Genomic DNA, 20,248 nt, shown 5'->3' on the forward strand with positions numbered 1-20,248 from the left:
CTTTGCAAAACGACAGCTTTATCAAAATAATATTTTTATCAACCAACAAGGGACACATGTGCATGACTACTGCATTGCTCTAAAAATAACGACAAAATAGCGTATCTTTATTTAGAAACAGCAGCTGGAGGAAATGAGCAGCAGGCAGTACCTATTTTGTGCACAGAGAAGGACTTCTAACATAAAGAAAGAGGGAACAGCCTATTATGGGCTTTCAAATATATGCAGCTATAAAAATGGGGAGGATGGTGACTAGAAAACAGGCACAGAACTAACAGGCAGCTTAATTTGGCAGCTTTAATTCTTTTAGCTTCTATTATACAAAATACTTTACAATTTAAAAACTTTTTCCCCAACCAAAAAAAAATCATATACAGATACTTGAAGAGCCAATTACACAGAAGGGGGAGAATTATATGCACAGAGATAACCAGTCCCCTTGTATTTTACAAGAACTAATGGCAGAAGGGTAATTAAGACATAGGTCCTGCCCTGCACTGTTGAGGTGTTTCAGTTCAATCCCGCTTCTGCCCCCAACCCAGAAATATTCTTACTTGAACAGGAATCAAGCAGGAAAGTGCCTCTTTCTCCCACCTCTAGGAGTAGTGAAACAAACTCTGTAGTGTATATGCTATGCTGATGCTCAGTGAGATATTTTCAGTCACATTGCATGGTACCTTTAATGGCAGTAGCACCTTTGAAAGCAAAACTCCAAAATTTCACATCATGATCCAAACTCTTCGAAAAGGACCCTTTAAATAGAACTATCATGCATACTGACGTACCAAAAACACCACTACGCAGACTGCCATTTTAGCGCATAGGTCTAGTTTCCCTTCAGGCCCATAGGTTTTTTTCCCCTTGTACCTTACATGTGTAGAAGAATTTTTCAGCATGGCACAATAGCAGCAGTTTCCCCCCATGAACATTAGTACAGAGGAAAGGATGTGTGTCCCCACATAGCCCATAAATCTAAGGATGGAAGGTGCGCTTTTCCTGGGTGTACCAGAAGTTACTGGAAGTTAACGCTGGAGCAGTAGGCCCAACACAAGATGTGGGTGAGTGCTGTGCCCCAGACTGAAGAGGAAGTGGAAATGTGTGTGTGTTTACCTTTCTGGGGCAATCTGAGGGGAGGGCAGAGGAGGCTGCTGCACTGAGACGCGTGTGTGTTGGTGGGCAGGAGAAAGGAGAGATCGGTGCTGGAGAGGGCCCGTCCTGCACTCGCAGGGGAGCCCGTCCAGGAGTCACTGCTGGATGCCAAAGGCCTGCAGCAGGGTCGGGAGGTCCCGTGCATCAGCCGCCTCGTAGAGCTCGCTCTGGCCCAGCATGGAAAGCGCCATACGGAGGGTGCTCCAGATGTTGTCGGACATGGCACCCTGCTGGCCACGGGGGCCCCGGCTCTTCTGCTGCATGTACAGGGCCTCTAGGAAGTGCTCCACAGCCTCTCTGTCAAGATAGCAGTGCAAGGGGATGGAGAAGGCAGGAAACGGCCCGTGAACAAGTCGGGCCCAAGCCTTCGGTGCAGCATGGTGATGGCAAGAGCTGCTGCAGGGCTGCCACCCCAATGCAACCCTGCCTCAGGCAGAACAGGCCAAAGCCAGCGCAGAGTCCAGGGGCGGCAACATGGCTGCCGAGCATTCCCCGGTGCCCGCACCCCGCTCTGCTCCCCGCACCCCGCAGGCCTCTTGCTCGTAGTACCAAGTCGCCCAGGCTGCCCCACAGCCCGTTGCTGCCATAGAAACAGCACAGCCCCATAGAAAGCCTCTGGCCAACCAGCAGAAGGCATGGGGAGGAACTCGGGAAATGTGTGGCTGCCACTGTGGAGCAGCCAAGAAGTCATTCCATGCCGCTCTTTTGGCAAGGCAGAGCCGCTTCAAGGACAAGCTTTGCCTGCAGCCCTTCGCACACTCCCCCAGCCTCTCGCTCCCCGGTCCCTTCTTCGGTGGTGGCCCTGATGTGCCTCAACCATGAGGACCGGAGGTGGTGAAGCAAAGGAGCTGAAAGAACACCCTCACCTGAAGAGGGGGGCTGGGGGAAAAGCATGTGCGCCAATTGTACATGAACGGAGTAGCCCTAGGGGGTCTACTCAGGAGTAGCCTAACCAGGTTCAAAGGAACTCCTCCAACTGCAGGCTTAGAAGAGGACCCTCAGGGGCTATAGATGAGGGCAGGAATTCATGTCTCTGTATTTGTGAAAAAGGGGCAGAAGGCGCTCTAACAAGAACTGGAGGCTCAGACACAGCCATGGCTGCTCTGGCCAGTCATGAAGAACAAGGAACTTGCTGAAGAAATTGCGTACAAGACGAGAGACCCCAACACTTGGTAAAGCTGAGAAGCTACCCATTCTCTGTTGCCCTCCCAACTCACTCACACGCGTTCCTGCCCTCAGATATGCCCTCCCGCCCTCCTTTCTAAGCCTGCAGTTAGGTGGGTAGGTCCCATTTCACCCAATCTGATTTACTTCTGAGTGTATGTACATAGATGATTCTCCAATTTCCAAATGTTCCCACAAGCCGAAAGGGATCCCGGCTGTACAGGGATGTATTTGTTGCCATGTTGGCTCTATTCCATGCACAAACCATAAGGGCCAACAGGCAGCTTGGCTGCTTCGCTAATGGAAGGTACTCCTGGGCATTGTGAAACCCTGTTAGAGACGGGCAAGCATATGCTGCAGACAGAGTCCTGAAACAAAGACACACCAGCCCTGCCAAGATGAGTGGACTGACGCCAGGCCATCTTAAGGCACAGATAGTTCCTTCTTTTCACCATTCAAATGTCCCATTCAGAATCGGTGAATGGGGCCGCTTTGATACCACAGCGATGCGACTACAAGGCACTACTAGCCAGCTTCTACAGCAGTGTCTCCTGGGAAAGCTTTCATGCTTGCCTGATACACGCGGGGGGGGCAGCTAGCTCAATCTATGCGGCGAAACACTCACGTGGGGAGAAATCCTCCACAGATGTTTCAGCGTTCACACACACAGGCGCACCACCACAGCAGCTGACCAAATTAAAAAAGGCTTGCAAGCGCAACCTAGTGCTTGGTTAATCGCTTCGGGCAGAGATGACCTGCTTTCCTTTTTCCCTCCGTGCTCCCGGAAGCCCCCAACTCACCTATGGGCCCCTAGGTTGATACAGCTGATGCCCAGGTTGTAGCGGGAGCGGATGTAGCCTGGCTGCAGTTCCAGTGCCCGCCTGTAAGCTGCCACAGCTTCTTCACTCCTGCTTCCATTGGCCAAGGTGGCTCCTAGCTTGTTCCAGAGGAGATGATCCTGGAAGAGAAAACTCAAGGTTTCCGAGACCCTCCCCACTGCACACAGGGACATGAGAGTCCTCCCAAGCTCCCCAAGGCTTCAAGGTTCCTTCACCTCTCCTAGATTTTTTTATCAGGTTCACTAGAACTGGGGTTACATAGAGGTTACCAGATGGGAAAGCTCTCCTCTCTGTGGGGGGTCTCAGAAAACATATTCCTCTCACAGCTTCAAGCCTCTGATTGGCAATATCAAGGTGATTGTGGAGAACACTGACCTACCTGACCTACCTAGTGGAGAAGAGCTAGAGTAGTTCTGTGTAAAGGCTTGGATTTATTAGACCCCTGGGCCTACTTCTGAGTGAGTTGCTTGCTCTGTGGAAGGCCTTTCATGCAACACTGAGAAGGGCCCTCCAGTGTCTGCCAACCACATCTTTCCGGGGAGGAACGCGAAGTGCTAGTCTGGACCGCTGCCCCTGCCACCAGCCGTGGCTCCTTGAAGATCACTCTCGGCAGAGGGGACAGGAGTGCACTGCTGCTCCCCGTGGCCTCTGGTTTGCAGGGTGCCCCGGAGCCCATCTTACCTCCCCTGCTGTTCGGCATCTATGTGCCACTGCTGGAGTGGCTACCCAGAGGTCTGGACTGAAGTGCTGCTAGTACGCCAGTGACTCACAGCACCACCTTTCCTTCTGGGGTAGCCCCAGGTTAGGGTGAATTGGGGCAGTACAAGTAAAGCGGCAAGGTAATCCAAACAAGAACGGATGCCTGCGGCTGACCGGGGACAGCTGGACTTCCTGTCCCAGTCAGATCTGCACTCCCACGGAGCAGCTGTGGGGCACCTGGATCTACCCTGCTCCGGGCAGTCTGGCATCAGCGGGAGCCAGGAACACTTTTCATGAGCTTTAGCTGGTCCATCAGCTACAGCCTTTCCCAAAGAAATCCAAGCCAGTACATAGGTTAGCCTTTTTGGGTATGGTCACTGCAGAAAAGTATGGCGCATTGTTATTAAATATACGTAAGCCTGTGCCTGGAATGTACCACTTTGGATGGCTGATGGGGTCTTGCATGGCTCCTCCCTACCACAAACTCCAGAACAACTCATCCCGCCAGAAAGAGCACTAGAAGGGCCCAGACAGAGAGCCTCCAGGGAGAGTTAACACAAGAAGATGCTTGTTAGCAAATGCGTTAGCAAATGCATTGCAAACTCCTGGGAATGAGCCCTTGGTTACAGATCTCAGAACAAATGTTCATAGATGCCATTTCTCTCTGGGTAGAATTGAGACTGTAAGACTCTGTGAGCCATACCTGCCCTGCTGTCAGAGGATGAAAATACTACGGCCTAATTCTGGGGGCAGGTGGAGAGGATTGCTGCACACAGGAAATGCAAGAGAGGAGGCGAGACCAGAAGCCTTCTTGACATTCTGGTTACACATGTGCAGGCATTTAAGTGTTTTAAATGGGGCATTTAGTTACACAGTTGTCCACAGCCTGGAGTGGTACAGCCCAGACACAGGCCCTCACATCGGGGAGAACAAGGCCCCGCCTCCCCAGCTTTGCCTGAACCCCCTGCTGCTCCCTCCTCCTCTCCTTACGTTTGGGTGCGCGCTCAGCGCGGCAGTGAAGCAATCCACCGCCTTCTCGTATTCCCCGCTCAGGTTGAAGAGCACGCCCAGGCCGCACTGCACGTCCGGGTCCACGGCAGAGGTGTTGCTGTGCACCGCCGCCAAGAACAGCTCCTTCACTTCAAGAAAGAGCGAGCTGGGGATGGAACGCACACAGAGAGGCCCGGGGGCATGAAGGCCGGCCCAACCCCCAGGCGTGCCTGCGCCCCCCCCCCCCCCCAGTGCCGGCCATCCGCTCCTTTCCCAGACTCACTCAGTTAACAGGGAGCCCAGAACGCGCTTGGAGGGCCCAAGGCCGGGGCTGTCTCCATCAGCCTCCTTCCTCACCAGGTGAGCATAGGCCGGGGCGTGCCGCAACCAGTCGCGCAAGGTTTCGCACGCCTGCTTCTGCAGTGACTCGTTGGTGAAACTGACCGCCAGAGCCATGAGGGCAGTGAGGTTTCCCGGCTGCAAGTCCAGGCACCTGCAAGGAGAGGCAAAGGCTTAGGGAGCACAGGGTGGGAAGGACCTTCAGGAGGGAAAGAGGCCAAGCTTCTTGCCCTTCCTCGCCGCGGAGCCTTCACCTTACCAAAGGGCAGCAGACTCGCAGCTCACTGTCTGAGACGCTCCAGGGCCTCTCCTGAACTGCCGCTCCTCCCAGCTGGTAGACCAAATATGCCGGCTAAAGAGAACCCCGTTTCCAGACTGCCAACCCTCAATGAAACAGGGTGCTTCCCCCCAGTCTCCAGGTCTGCAGTAACTCCATCAGAGAGAAAGCAGGCTCCCTGTTTACACAGTTACAAGCACTGAAGGCCTCACTTCAAATCAGAGATGAACCGAGGGTTTAACTTTATGCCAAGGGCATCACAGCAACCTCAGGGGTTAACCCACAGCATAGCAGCATCGCTTCAAGTCTGACTTCACAAAGTTCAGCTCGGCTAGGGAAAAGCACCACAGCGCCGCTCCTCCGCCAGGCCGGCTACTCACCGCCTGAGCGCGCTGATCGCTGCCAGCTCCTGTTCGTTCTCCGCTTGGGTGGTTCCCAGGTACTGCCAGGCCTAGCCGAGGGACACAGCAAAGAGCACCAGCTGCTTTCATCCTGCACACGGCCGGGATGAACGCAAACCCAAATTGCAGGCAACTTCATGTCCCCTCGGTGCTCACCCTTTTCATGACTGCAGAGGAGGAGGGACGGGAGGGACGTGCCCACTCACTGCCAAGGCAGCCAGCCTCCTTCACAGCCATGCTGCTCAGCGGGCCAATCAAACTGCAGCAGAGCAGCGGCCATTAACCCAGTCTCTAAGCAGAGGGCGAGGCCCTTCCTGCCTCCCGTTACCTCCGTGCCCCCAGGGATGGCTGCTAAGGGGCACCCTGATGTCATCGTGTTGTCATCCCTGCAGCCCTCTAGGGTGTCAGAGGAAGTAGGCGGCCCAAGAAGGGCTGAAGGAGGAAGCTGTTCAGTGGAGCTGTCCTCCCCGCCCACTCCACGGAAGGGTCTCTCTTCCAGTTCCCAAAAGCAACGGCCTTCAGCTAGTGAAGCCATTCGCCTGTAAGCAGCTCCAGGCTACAGAGCCCCCTTGCAAGATCCCATGCTCAGTGGCCGCATGGCGGAGCCTGTCCTCGCCACTAAACAAAACAATGCGCTGGCAGCACTTTCGGAACTCCTCTGAAGGGTGCTTGCCGCCCACCTGAGGTTACCAGCCCCCCTGCAGAAGACGACTGCCTCAGAGGTGAGGGCCTTCTGCATTCTGGCCCCGCTATCTGCTGAAATATATCTGGCCCAGTTAGGGAGGTGATCTTCTTTCACAGCTCAGCCGGCAGCGGCTCTCCTGTGCTCCTGCTTCAGCGCTCACAGACACAGCCAAGGAGACAGGACGTGTATCTGGACAAGGCAGATAGCCGTTTCCTCCTAGGATAGCCTGCCCCCTACCCCTGAAAGCAGGCAATTGGCCTTGTAGCTCATCTTCCCCTGTACACGCCTTACTGGAGAACAAAAAAGGGGTTCAGAGTTTCCCATCACATTTTGATATTTTCTTTGATTTCACGTATTACAGAGAAATAGCAAATAAATGGAGCAAGAGAATTCATGGTTAAGCAGAGCAATGAAGTTAGAAGGAAGTGCCATGGTATCAACTACCATATGATACAATACTGAAAGGATCTTCCAATGGAAAGCTCCCAAGTTAGGATCATGAAGATGTTGCTGATTATTATGCAACTGGGCCTAGTCGGAACGTGCCTAAGAGAAACTGCTCGGATGGCATCCAAATCTTGTATTTGCCAACATCTTTACACAGCTGGTGACTTGTCCTGTCACACGCCTGCAGCATCAGCAGTAACATGCATGTTTCCAAGCTTCCAAAGGCCATCTTTTTAACGTATGTAAACATGTGGGAACCTGCTACCCCAATCCCTCTCAGTTGCTTTGAACAAGTGCTGTTAATTTTACTTTGATAGCTTTCCATTTCTTTATGTTATACCAAAATCAAGTAATACCCATGAAAACATGACCAAGTTGTGAACTAAATTCCATCATACCACCTACATACTGAGGGCTGGAATTTTCAATGAACACAAGTATCTAGCATATGGGTGCTCAGCTCTGCATCTTCTTCTGGAAGTGTAAATGTTGCTAGTAATGCCCAAAATTGCAATGGCTCACTCTCTGCCTACTCCCATCTTGCAAGCCCAAGGTGCTTACTCAGGACACAGAAAAGCACACAGAAACATGCCCAGCTGCTGCACTAAGTAGTATCTCCTTAACTACTTAAGCGCTATTTGCATGTGAGGCACCAGTAATGATGATTTACGGTCATTGGTGTATGGTCAAAATTGACTGCAAAAAAACCCATGGAGGAGAAGGAAAAATGCAGGGAGGTCAAGGTGTCATTTTTGCTGACAGGGTTCCTGCCCACAAATGCCGTAAATGTTAATATGAAGGAATGAGAGGAGGAGGAAGAGAAAGACAAGGGGGGGTGGGGAGAGAAAGAAAGTGGTGAAGGGTATTAGAGAGCAGGCTCTGCAGCCTTATAGCCCTTCCTACCACTAAGAATCAATTCAACAGGACTGGAAAACACCTGATTTTCTACCACCTGGAAACTAGAAGCAGCACAAAAGTAGCTTCAGCAACTCTATGCTGAGGATGATGAATGGGTTGGGGTATTGTCCTAAGTCCCAGGCAGAAGCCAGCTGTTTGACTAATGCTGGTACAGATTGGTCCCTGGTCAGAGGATGCTCTAGAGACATGTGGAGACCTTCGGAAGAACAAGCAAGAACTCCAGCTTCTTGGATCTCAAATGGCTACGAGCATTCATGAGTATTCATATCCACTGGCTCCTTATGCCAAACTCAACCATTTGGTCGGAGAAAGGAAAGCAGTGTAAGATGGGAGGCACCCCAGCTCCATACCAACCATCCTTCACATCGTCCCACCCAGACACCTCCTCTGCCCACGAAGGCCCCCCTCCCAGCTCCCAAGCTTTGCAGAGGATAAGCAGAGAGAGCTGTGCTCCCTCCTCCACTTACCTCCATGTGCTTAGGGTTCTGCTGCACAGCAGCCTCAAAGAAGAGGACTGCATTGGGGAGGTCGCCCTCCTTCAGGCATTTCAGCCCTTCTTCAAAGGCATGGGGGTGACCCCGCACAGGGTTGTCTTCTTCAAAGATGTATCCCTGTCAGGGTGGGAGAGCTGAGCTATTATCTGTGGTTACAAAAGAGATGCCCTCCAGGCCACACACACAGCATTTACTGTTTGGCTCAAATGGTGGGTGGGGGACACAAAGCAGCCGCCATTTTTACTCTCCCACTTTGACTTCCCATTGTAAATTCGTCAGACTGGCTCAGTCTTCCAAACTCCATTTCAGGGCAGTCTCTTTCATTTGGAACTTGAAAGATCACAGTGCAGTGTGCCAGTTTTCTAGGCTCTTCTTCAGGCTAGGTGGTAAACAAGGCAAAGCACCGGGGTGCCGGTGAGGAGTGGCCTGTGCTGAAGCAGCAGCACCGCCTGCAGACACGGTCTGGGGGTGCCATGCGGAACGTGCGGGAGGCTGCAGGCAGCCTAGTTAAGCTCTATAGGAACTGCTACAACTGCTCTTGGGACTGCCAGGATGAAGCAGCAAACCAAAGAATGGCCGATTCCCCATTTTTTCCTTAGAACTGTCCCCATCCTTAGGCAAAACACAGAGTTTTCTTGGTAGGTGGAAAACAGGGAGGGCGAGAGACTCAAAGAGAGTTCGCAGTTAACAAAGCTGGATGGAATGCAGGAGGTATCTGAGCAATGCAAGTGGGGGCCATGATGGGGGCAAGGTGGGGGAGAGTCTCTGCTAGCAATATAGGCTCCCTCCCCACATGCAGGAAGATCACAGCGGCCCACCGCCTGACCACTGTCCCCCAACCACTAGAAACCCCGGTGAGAAGGCAATGCTTGCATAGGAAGCACTGTGCGGGTTCACTGGAACTTGGGCAGCTGCGGAAAGGAACTGGCTGAGCTTTAAGCAGGCAGGAGTCTGCTGTTTGTCTTGGGGCCTGAGGCCAGACAAGGGTGCAGCCAAACCTGAGCTCTGTGGCAAGCAACGGGAGCATCCACCGGCTTGCATACAGCTGCACATCTGCACTCCCTCGCCTCTGCCAGGACAGACCTGCGCTGTCCTCTCCTGGGCCAGAATCAGCCAAGTGCACAGCAGATCCTAGAACCAAGGGCAGAAGCAGCAGGCTGGGTCTTCCGACCCGGCAGACTGCTAAGGAAGGGAGGCAGGCAGGCCGGCAGGCCGCCTTCCCAGGCTTCAGCTCAAGGACGGGCAACCGACGGCCCTCCAGATGTTGCGGCCCACAGCTCCCATGACCCCACGCCCTTGGCTATGCCAAGGGGGGTTGTGGGCTAAGACACCTGCAGCAAGGAACCAAGTCGCCCACCCCTGGTTTGACTTTCCCTGCTGGCTGCTGACCTCCTCCGTGGAGGGTGGGGGGAAGAGAGAAGCAGTGGAGGCTTGTGGCAACAGGTAGGGAAGGAGGCAGCAGTATGTGGGGGAAAGGAAGGGGTGGGGCATGCGGAAACCTTCGTCCCTCACTCTGAGGTTTCTCAGAGTTCTTGTTTAGAAGGGGGGGTTCGGTGCTCACTTGCCCATGAGCTGAAGTTGCACAGCCAATAGGAAATGTGAGGGATGGAGAAGCAGGACGGGAAGTGGGGGGAAGAGCAAGGCCAAGGGATTGCACCCTCCTCGCATTGGTACCTTGTCGTAAGTGGAGCTAGCAAGATCCTCGTAGTCCGTTAGCCACGGATGGGCCTCTGCGTCTCGCTTGGCCATCTCCTCCCACTCAGCCTGCAGCTTGTCCCAGAAATCCACATCTGACTAGAGAAGGGGGCAGGGAGAGAAGGAAGCTGGTAGGCCCTGTAGGCTTCACTCCAGGGGAGCTGCCTGATGCCCCGCCTTCCCCAGTTGCATTACCTCTACAGCAGTCTTGGCCTGCTCAAACTCTGGATCCAGGCCCTGAGTGTCCCCAGAGTGCGCAAACTGATCTACCCAGGCTTCGGATGTGTTCTGGAATGAGAACATAACAGAGAAAGCCTTCCTTCACCTCTGAGATAGATAAAGTGTGCAGTGCTGTCCCATTCTCAGCGAGCAATGCCAGGAGAACAACACAACTACCAGAGTGAGCAAGCATCAGGCCTCTGAGACAGAACTGTGGCTAGAAGGGCTCTTTTCTGCCCCTAGACTGCTGCTGCCTTGCCAGAGTTGCTGCTTCTGGCCCCCAGGTCTAAACCACACACAAGAGGGCAGTGTACTGGCGACACAGAACAGGAGACAAGGCAGCCCCTGAGCAGCAGGGAGTCCTGTCCTACCTGCTGCTGTATATACTCAGTTGCCCATTGCTCTGCCTGATCCTGGTCTCTGGGGGTAATGGTCACCCGATTTGCCTCGATGGACACCCTCCCATCTCCAATCTGGCGGACAAACTTTAGGAACTGCATGAAGAAAGAAGACAAAGGGAGAGACCATCACTATTCAGCCCTTACATTCCCACAGACTCCTGCATCTGCACTAGCCTGGCTCCTAAATTCAGCAGAGCTAGCTGTGGAAACACAGGAGCAGGTTATTCAACAGGTGTTCGCCACATGCACAAGTATGTAAGATCAGCAACCAAATTCCCAGAAAACAATTCCAGGAAGCAAGAGTGGAAAGCCAAGGTCTGCCCCCAAGTCCTGTTGCTGTTCCTTAACTTTCCCGTTTTCTCCTGGACTGGCAACAGGGAAGCTGGGAAGCAGATCTGACTGGAGGCATCCAGTTCCTAGTCTCTAAGACACAACAGCCATCTGACAGTGAGTGAGTGCGAAGAAGAGGGAGGCAGAGGAGCAGCAGTGAGCGTGTGCATCCGCAGGTCCACACCTGTGCATGCACGGCAGTCACATTGCAATCCCATGCTTGCTTGCTTGCTTCTCAGAACAAAGCATGTGCGGGTTATTTTACTCCCACAGTCATCCACCCAGCTGCTCTAAAATTACCCAGGCTGCTTCACGGCTGAGTAGGGATTTGAATTCAGGTCTCACTGGCCCAAGTCTCAAACTCTAGCTACCATATCACACTGGCTGACAGACTAGTACTCAGATTCTAGGAAAGTACAGCATGAATCAGTCCCCTCACAAAAGGGACTAGCAAACAGGCTAACAAATACAACTTACACTTGGCCTCATCTAAAACTTGCAGTGCATCTGTAACCCATCGCAAAATGGCACTGTTGCCTCTCTTTCTCCCTCAGGATCATGAATTACATTCTGTCCTCTCTCTCTAAAGGATTTTGTCGTATTGTTTTTCTTCACAGTGATGCAAGTGAGTGAGCTAAAAACCTCTATAGACAATGAAGGGGAAAAATTTGAAAGCTGTCTTTTCTAAGAAAAACAAAAAACCCTCACATTCTTGATTTTTATTTTTACTTAGGAATATGGTATGTAAAACTTTGCTGTGTGAATGCAGTGTTGCAAAATGATCACAGGAGGACTGGCTCTCATTCAGGGAAAGAGGAAAATATAAAGTGTGGGCCCAGCTAACCGAGTGTTCAGGGACAGGGAAGGCAGAGAAACAGGCAAATATATTCCTGCACATGTACACACTGATGGCCTCACTCAGCATACCTGCTTAGCAAGTGTGCACACTTCCCTGTGAAGAGAACTTCAGTCTTTTTACCTCAGAGTCATTCAGTTTGGGGTCATCCACTTTTGCAAGAAAATCATTGGCAGTTTTCTTCAGTTCATCTTCAGGCTGGTATTCTTCATACCTATGACCAGAAAATTTAAAAAAGGTTGGGACAGGCTAAAAGGATGCCATGCTTTTAAAGAAATGGGGAATGTCATATGACACATTACATTTTTATTGATTACATTTATATTCAACCTTAGAGTCTGCAGTACAATTCCTACAGTGGCATACAGAATACAGAAAATCAAGGCATAAAATTTCAAAAACAGCATAACCGGCTCCCCCTAAAAACAGTAAGAGCCTAAAAAGTTAGGCCTGGGTAACAAAACCATGATCTTCAGCACCTGCCAGAAAGGCAGCAAAATCATTTGTGCCAGGCAAGCCTGCTCAGAGAGAAATCCCAAGAGACAGATCAGCACTAACCACAGCAAAAAGGGGCTCCATAAAAGATGGATGAGGCACTGCCCAAAGACGTATTTAATTTTTCTGGTCCAAGGCAACAGTAAGCTGCACAGTACTGGAATATGAGATTATTCAGTAGCCCTCAAAGGTGGCTTCACACAGAAGGCCCAGCCAGCTATGCACACGCTAAAGCCACAAGATCTTCTAGGCCAACCTAGAGTTTGCCAGAGTGTGGAAAACAGTGGCTAGGTTCTTTCTTCCCAGAAGTGGGCGCAGCTAAGCTGATGGGGGCCACTTTGTGCTACTTGGGCATACTAAAATAAGGCTGCGTCACACCTGATCCTTCAAGGGGCAGACACCATGCAGAACTAGCTGAGTGCCATGGATGGGGCCAGGTGAGCTACCTACTCTCACTAGGATTGTCTTTCAGTTTATTGCCCCTCGTCCAGCCCATTACTTATCTCAGACACCGCACCAGCTGCTGAGCTTGAAACTGAGCTTGAATGGAGCTGGACTGTGGCTCTGAGGACAATGTGGCGGTCCAGCTCAGCAAACTGGGGCGGCATGACATTGCTTGAGTGACCAAGATTTGGGGGAGAGATCGCAAGAATGGGACAAGAAAAGGTGGCCATGCTTTAGCAGTGTGCAGTGCACCAAGGCTTATCCTTGCACACAGTTACTATGCCAAGAGGTAACAGGAGTGAAAGGTGAGGGCAAGACTCAGGTTGCTTATTATTCACCTGAACAGACACAGCAAATTCCAACTCCTTGTGCAGATCCACTTCTCATTTCCACTTAATCTTGTGTGACTTCACTGAGTGCTGTTGAGCAATGTGGAGCTGACTATGTGTTGAGGGCCTCATGGCTAAACCACTCCCTCAATTGTCCTGCAAGGTCTCCAAGCCTTAACCTTCGCCTTTCTAGGCTGAGTTTCCTTAAGGGAACATCTAATATTTGTGTGGGGGGGGGGGAGGGGGGCGGGATCTTCACCACACGTTTTGCCAAGCAGCTTACACCAAGCCTTCTTCCCTCACACATGCAATGGAATGCACACCACCCAATGTCTAAGGAAAACGGGTACAGCACCAAATCCATTGTGTAACCCTTGGGTTGCAGTGATCAAGGATCATATACTTTAGACACAGTGCAGTGCAGGGAACTGTTATCAGACTGAAGCTCAGTGAGTCGTGAGCTATAAAACTGCGTATTTGTTTTGGAAAACAGCAAGGGAGCAGTAGGACTGGAACAAGGCATGAGGACAGGGGAGCACTTAATCTCTTGCCTCAAGTGTGTTCCCAGCCTAGATCCGCAAACATACAGACACTCTTCTGTAAGGTAGCTTCTCTTCTAGAAGCCTCTTTCTCCTGCGCCCATGACCCTGCCCTACAAGAAGCAGGAAACGCCTCTGCACTACTGCAGTGCCCCCTGACCTCATGCTCTCCAAGCTCAGCCATGGAGGGCTCTACAGACTTAGCAGAGAAGCTGCACCACAAGAAGAGCTTGAAAGCAAGCCACAGACATCGACAGCAGCATGGCAGCTCCCCTGGATGGGGACAGCTGCTCAGCATCCAAATGCTGAGAGGGCCATTGCAGCTCCCCTGCACATGCCCCTCTCCATTCCTGTCAGGCAAAGATGGTGAACTTGGCCGGGGTAAGCAACATGCATGCCTGCAGGCAGAACTGGGACTGGGTGTTCTGGCCACCTTTGCTATTCTGGCCTTGAAAGCATCTCCAGAATAGAAAGTCTCAATACCTGGCTCCTGAGGTTCTAAAGACGGATCACCTTGACCACACGCTACCAAAGAATGTCATAGAAACCAGCCTGAACACAAACCTGAAGCATACCATTTTAGGAGCAACACACACACACGAATAGAGAGACTGACCAATCCAATATATAGTGAAAAACCCAACAAAGGTAGAGTTACTGTTCTAAAGAACTTACTGTACTTTCACCTGATGTGACAAACCAACATGGACTAACAACCGAGAGTGCTTTAGGGCTTGTGAAATACAGGGAATGTCTCTCAATCCATTTAAATACATATTGAACAGAAAACCACTCCGTCCTGACATACTTGAAGCTCACAGTTTGGGACAGGAGAAGAATACTGCTTCTTCATATAAAATGGATGTGCCAACTCTGAACTGGAAAATGCTACTCTGGGTCTGTAAATTCAAAACTACACCAGTATTAGTGTAGGAAGAAATTACAGAGGTACTCACCATTTATCTGCCAGTGCTTGATCTTCTGATTCACCCAGCCACAACTTTTCCTCTGACTGTTCCAAATATTCTTCTGCCCACTTGGCAGGAGACACAGACAATGGATCTTTGCAGAAGTAGAATGAAAAGGCTTGTTAAACTTGTTTTTATTGACCTTCCTGAAAGAAGGGAGATGAGCAACTGGACACCACTTAGAAATATCAACAGTTATTGAGGATGATTACATAGGAACACATGAACCTGTCTTATACCAAAAGTGCTTCCAAACATGGCTTTTTATGTTGACATTACCCTGCCTCATTCACAGACTTTTACAAAAGATCTGGGTAAGAATGTCTTCCTCTCATATTGCTTCCATGTTTTCCCATTGCTTCTTCCAACTTTCTTCTCACCTCAGTAAATCCAGTAAGAAGAAAATTACGGAATAACTGCACAGTGCCCTCTAACCAGTTGCCCTGGGAGCATCCCAGGTCAGACCACTGGCCCATCTAGCCCAAGCCCTCATGCAGTCCTCTTTCCAAGCCCTGCCATCTGCAATTCTCTAGCTAGAGATGCTGAGTATTAAATATGGAGCAAGCTCAGCATGTGTTACACTCTCAGCATCAAAAATGAGAGGCAGAAATGTAACACACACACACACACACCCTATATATGTGTGTTCCATTTTGACTAGCCTTAAAAAAAGTTAGTCCTGATCTAATTAAAGTTAGTGATACTTATGGCTCACTAGAATCAACAGAACGTAAATTGCACAGCCTAAGTGTGTGATTCTGCCTAATCTTGGAAGCTAAGCAGAGTCAGGCCTGTTTGAAATCTGAATGTTGTGAACTGTCCAGAGAGCTTCAGCTACAGGCAGTATAGATATGTAATGTAATAACTGAACTAGAGCCCATGAACCAAAGACAGTAGAAAGGCTGTAAGCAGATGTGGTTAACACCTACTCCTGTGGTGGGATATTCTCCCATCTTCTGCACCTTCATTTGTAGGAAGGAGAGAGAAAAGCAACAGAGAGGTTCTAACAGAATTGGAATGCCAGACTGAAGAAATTCAGAAGAACGCAAAGATAACGGTCTAGAAGACTGTCATGATAAACAAGAAAGCACTTGTTCACTGAAGTTCTTAGGGAAGGGCAACAAAACGAAATAAAATAGAAAGAGACCGCATTCAAAACATATTCAGGTGAGATGGTAGAAGGAGACCACAGGCTAAAGATCAAGCAGTATAAATTGCTGGAGACGGGAATAAGATCGTAGGAAACATTTAGAAAGTGAGGCCATATAATTATGGCTCAACATCTACTTCTCAACAACTCTTTATGTATGTGATGTATAAAAGGCTAGTCAGTGAAGGCTTGCTTCCTGTCCGAAAAAGGTGGAAGATCTTTTTCTATTGCATCATTGTTTGTAAAAATTCTTTAGGGATGGGTTTCTGAAAGAGATGGTTGCAGGAGCTCATTTTCTGAGCAAGAAGGAGAAGATCTACCTCTGTTGGGTAATAGTGACTTTATGTTTGGCCTTATGTTTCCTTATGTTTGCCCTTGCAGTCCAATGGATTAGATACAAAATTCTTATGCAGAAAGGCTGCAAAATGGCAGGGATTTCAATTGGTTTATATTGCACATTGTATTGCATAAACAGCTTTCAGCAAATAATTCTGACTGAAACCATAATAAATGTTAGTTTTCTGGTGCTAGAAGACTTCCTTATTTTTGCTGTAACAGACTAATACCATTACTCCTCTAAAACACATGAAGCTAAGCAATCATGGGATTAGAATATACTTCTCCAAAAATCAAAAAATGGACTGCCAAAGAGAAATGCAGCAGAGCTTTCCAAAAGAACAAGACATGATACAATGTAGTGAAGACTTACTAATTTCACCATTAGGCTGGACCCCAATGGACTCTCACTTACTGTAACCTTACTTTTTCCACAGGTACCAGCCTAACTCATCAGATTGATGAAAAGTACACTGAAGATGCAGTGGGTATTAGGCAAGATATACTGAAGGATAAAGTATGTGAATAAGCAAGAAATAAAGATACCAAGAAGAGTGGCAGGGTAAGAAATGAGCTCTCCCTCCCAACACCAGCCACACCTGCAACCTCTGCAATGAACTCCTGGGACCAATCAGCTTCACTGTAATCTGCTGGAACATCATCCGTCCGATCAGCAGCATCAAGGAACTCCTGTGTCCAGTTCTCGGACATGGCCAGCGCAGCCACCCCTGGAGCTGAGGGACAGAAGAGGAAGAAGTCAGAGCGCGAGCATCCCACCAGCCATGAGAACGAGAGAAATGCTAGCACACAAAAGGATCTTCTCCCCTACAGATTCACTACAGCTACCTGTTCCCTCCTCAGGGGACTCATGCTTCTCAACAAGAAGCTGTGATGGACGCCATTCCTCCATGCTCCTGACAGACGTTTGCTGCCCTTTACTCATATTTACCTCTCTGCGGGGCCTGTCGGAAGCTGGATTGCTCAATTTCCTGCATCTCAGCCAACAGATCATCCATCTTGAACGTCTGTGGGGCACGCGACAGCAGGGGGCCACTCTGCTCTTGTAGGAACTCTGCCAGCAGCTGCCGGAGAATATGCAGGTAAATGAGTGCGGGTGCACGCATGTGCATCCGTGTGCCACACACAAGATGGCGGAAACCATGCAGAACAAGTCAGGGAAGGGGGGAGAGAGAGAGAAAAGGGACCTGGAAAGACTTACTTCATCTTCAGAGGCTCTTCCAAGAGGTTTGGACACCTTTAGAAGAGAAAGGACTGTTATCTGGTGACACAGTGGCAACCCCAAAAGATTCAAAGCCATTTCATGTGTGACATGCTGACTTGCACAAGGGCAATTTCAGACAAGGCAAAGCCGCACAGTGAAGGCGTAGCTCATTTTTCCTCAGATGAGGCAGGCAGGCAAGCAGGCAGGCAGGCAGGCAGTTCACAGCAGTGTCAGGCTGAGAGGCCTCTTCCAAAAAGAACAGTAATCTCTTCTAACTACTTTTTAAAACTGTTGTGCCTTATACACAAAATAAGCAAAGGCGAGTTTCTCCAACCTGGGATGTGGGTGAAAGAGACCCAGCCTGGGCACTACAATCGCTGCCACGGGTGGAAGCCAGGTCCCCTTAGTGCAATGACATCATCAGGCAGTGCTTTCAAGCATCTCACCCTTCGGAAAGCCCGCAAACAGGACTGAGCACAACCACTTGTGCTCCCTCTCATGGAGCAATCAAAGCCATTCCACCTGTGGTCCTGGAAGTAGTTTATACAAATGCTGAGGAGTAGCCATTGACAGCCTTAACCTCCATGAATTTATGCTATTTTTCTTAAAGTTGTCTAAGTTGGTGTTCATCACTACACCTCACGGTAGCAAATCCCATATGATGATGCATGATGAGAAGCAGTATTTATGCATGATGAGAAGTAATATTTCCTTTGATCTGCCTTGAATCTCTACCACTCAGATTCAGAGGACAACCCTGGATTCTAGCCTTATAGTAGAGCATTATCTATCCCACCTTCTCCACACCACGCATAATGTTACACATCTCTATGTCGCCTTTTTTTCTCAACTACAAAGCCCCAACTGTTGTAACCTTTTCTCATAGGGGAGCTACTCCAGCCACCTGGTTGCTCAGGTTGCCCTTTTCTGCATTTGTGTCTTCTCCCACTTCAGGCTATCCAAGAGCAAAGGACATCTCAAAAACCGCCCCTCCAGCTTTGTTAAACTTACCCCCTCAGGCACCGGAGCAGTGGGAGGCCAAGCCAGGGCCCCCGGGAGGCCCTCCTGCTGCAGGCCCTTGTCCTGAGTGAAGTGGCTGGCCAGCTTCATCAAAGGATTGGCGCCGCCACACTCTGGCTCTACCAGCTCCCTCATTGCCATGGCAGGCGGTAGGAGAACACTGCACCCACACGGCCCTCACCTGTGCAAAGGAGAAGCCATGGTAAATTATGTACCGGTTATTTGATGAACCGCCATCTGCCCACCTACTGGGCAAGCAGAGTTGGCCCGGCAATTTTCTCCTGCAGCTACAGGTGGAATTTCCAAGATGGGCCATCATATCCAGCAGGCTACAGGAGGCAGAAGGCAGACTTGCATTATCCTACAGCTCAACATGCATGCTGGTGCAGCAAACCTAACATTATTCCCATGTAACATGCATTAATTAATCCAAAATAACTGTCTCCCACTTGTTACACAAACAGAACCACTTAACACCAATAATTTCTAAAGTGAAATTACATTACAGTTGCAGGACTGCGAGCTACTTCACAACAATGCATTTTTTATACATACAAGTTAAGGATGTGGATGTAGCCAATACAGGGATCAGGCAGATACATTTATCAGGGAGTTCGTGTCGACCTACATTCCCGTTTTCAGCATGCATTCGGCAGCAGTAAACTCAAGTGCGGCTCTCATCTCCTAATCCCCGTAACAGGGAGCTGGGCGGCGGTAACTCCTCAGTGAGCGAGGGGCAACTCCGTGCACGTTCAGGCGTGGTGGCCTCATAACTACGTTACGTGGTCCTGACCTTGGCACGGAATCGGGTTCCGGGGCTGAGCAGTGGGCTCAGGAGCAGCCCTCAGAAGCATGAGCGAACACTGAAAGAGGAGAACACCCCCTCGAGCAGGCTTGGATTCCCGGGACCGCCTTCCTGCTCCTCTCAGCTGCTCGTCACTCCGCCCGGCCGGGCTCCTGGTAGCCTCCCACGCCCCCGCCGGCGACTGACCAGCCTCCTTCCCCCCACACGCTTTGGGGCTGCAACCAACCAACCAACCAACTCACTAGGCTTGCAAGGCCTCGTTTCCTCCCGCTGCAAAACCCGGATTTCCCGGCCTCTCTTCGGAGCCACCTTCTCGGCTAGCTTTCAGACCGGGGGTGGGGGGTGTCCTGTGTCCGCCCGAGTGGGATTGGCCAAGTGCACAATCGGGGGGTGGCAGGAGGGCCCCCCTCCCTCCCTCCCTCCTCCTCCTCTTTCTCACAGTCCGAAGCAATACCTGTCTGCACAGTCCAGCCTGCCTTGAGCTTGCAACATTCGCAAAGAAAGCAGGGGCGGAGCCAGCCCTTAAAGGGCCAAGCATCTAGCAATGGCTGATCGTTTTATTTGCAAAGGAAGTGCAGTTACGGCGCCGAAGCTGACTGCGCGGCTCTAAGCGATATTAACTCGGGAATGAAAGCCGACTGAAGCCAAGAGGCTAGTTAGTGTGCTCGTGGCTTGGGAGCGAGGCCTAGAGAACCCACTGGGATGTTTTTCTGAGTCAGCGTGCTTGCTCATACGGCGGCCACTTGAGACAACTGCAGCAAAAACAGCGGTGAAACGTGTGGCCCGTTAACCTTTACTAATCCAGTTACATCATGCACGAACTTTCGTGAACTCGAGGCCACGATGCATGAAGTGTTATCCTCGTAGGGCGATATATAGGTGTTTTACAAGGTATAGAGTGCGTTGGTGAGGGGGTGATATAAAGAGTGAGGCCGGATGGAACTTACTGGGAATCAAATCCCACTGAATGAACGCAAAGTTTATTTCAGGATAAACATGCATAAATCCTGCGAAGCAGCTGGAATCTTAAACTCTTG

The 20,248-nt window shown here is 50.5% G+C and overlaps 1 protein-coding gene across 5 annotated transcripts; it reads right to left on the reverse strand.

Annotated features, from left to right (window-relative positions):
• Positions 1 to 283: 283 nt before the first annotated feature.
• PEX5 (peroxisomal biogenesis factor 5) lies at positions 284 to 19,714 on the reverse strand. Of its 5 annotated transcripts, none has more exons than XM_044449705.1 (16): positions 19,666 to 19,714; positions 18,398 to 18,587; positions 17,384 to 17,419; positions 17,114 to 17,246; positions 16,764 to 16,898; positions 14,667 to 14,772; positions 12,027 to 12,117; positions 10,688 to 10,810; positions 10,293 to 10,385; positions 10,077 to 10,196; positions 8,376 to 8,519; positions 5,838 to 5,908; positions 5,125 to 5,334; positions 4,842 to 5,007; positions 3,114 to 3,271; positions 284 to 1,446 (listed from the first exon to the last, which is right to left on the reverse strand). In XM_044449705.1, exons 2-16 carry the CDS (start codon positions 18,545 to 18,547, stop codon positions 1,245 to 1,247), a joined length of 1,938 nt encoding a protein of 645 aa, XP_044305640.1. In that variant the 5' UTR covers positions 18,548 to 18,587; positions 19,666 to 19,714; the 3' UTR covers positions 284 to 1,244. The 5 variants fall into 5 exon arrangements, with proteins under 5 accessions (XP_044305640.1, XP_044305637.1, XP_044305641.1 ...); XM_044449702.1 differs by lacking the exon at positions 19,666 to 19,714 and adding an exon at positions 19,454 to 19,650; XM_044449706.1 differs by lacking the exon at positions 19,666 to 19,714 and adding an exon at positions 19,035 to 19,429.
• Positions 19,715 to 20,248: the final 534 nt, after the last annotated feature.

The sequence above is a fragment of the Varanus komodoensis genome, unplaced genomic scaffold (assembly GCF_004798865.1).
Source record: "Varanus komodoensis strain SLA01 unplaced genomic scaffold, ASM479886v1 scaffold60, whole genome shotgun sequence".
NCBI classification, from domain to species: Eukaryota; Metazoa; Chordata; class Lepidosauria; order Squamata; family Varanidae; genus Varanus; species Varanus komodoensis.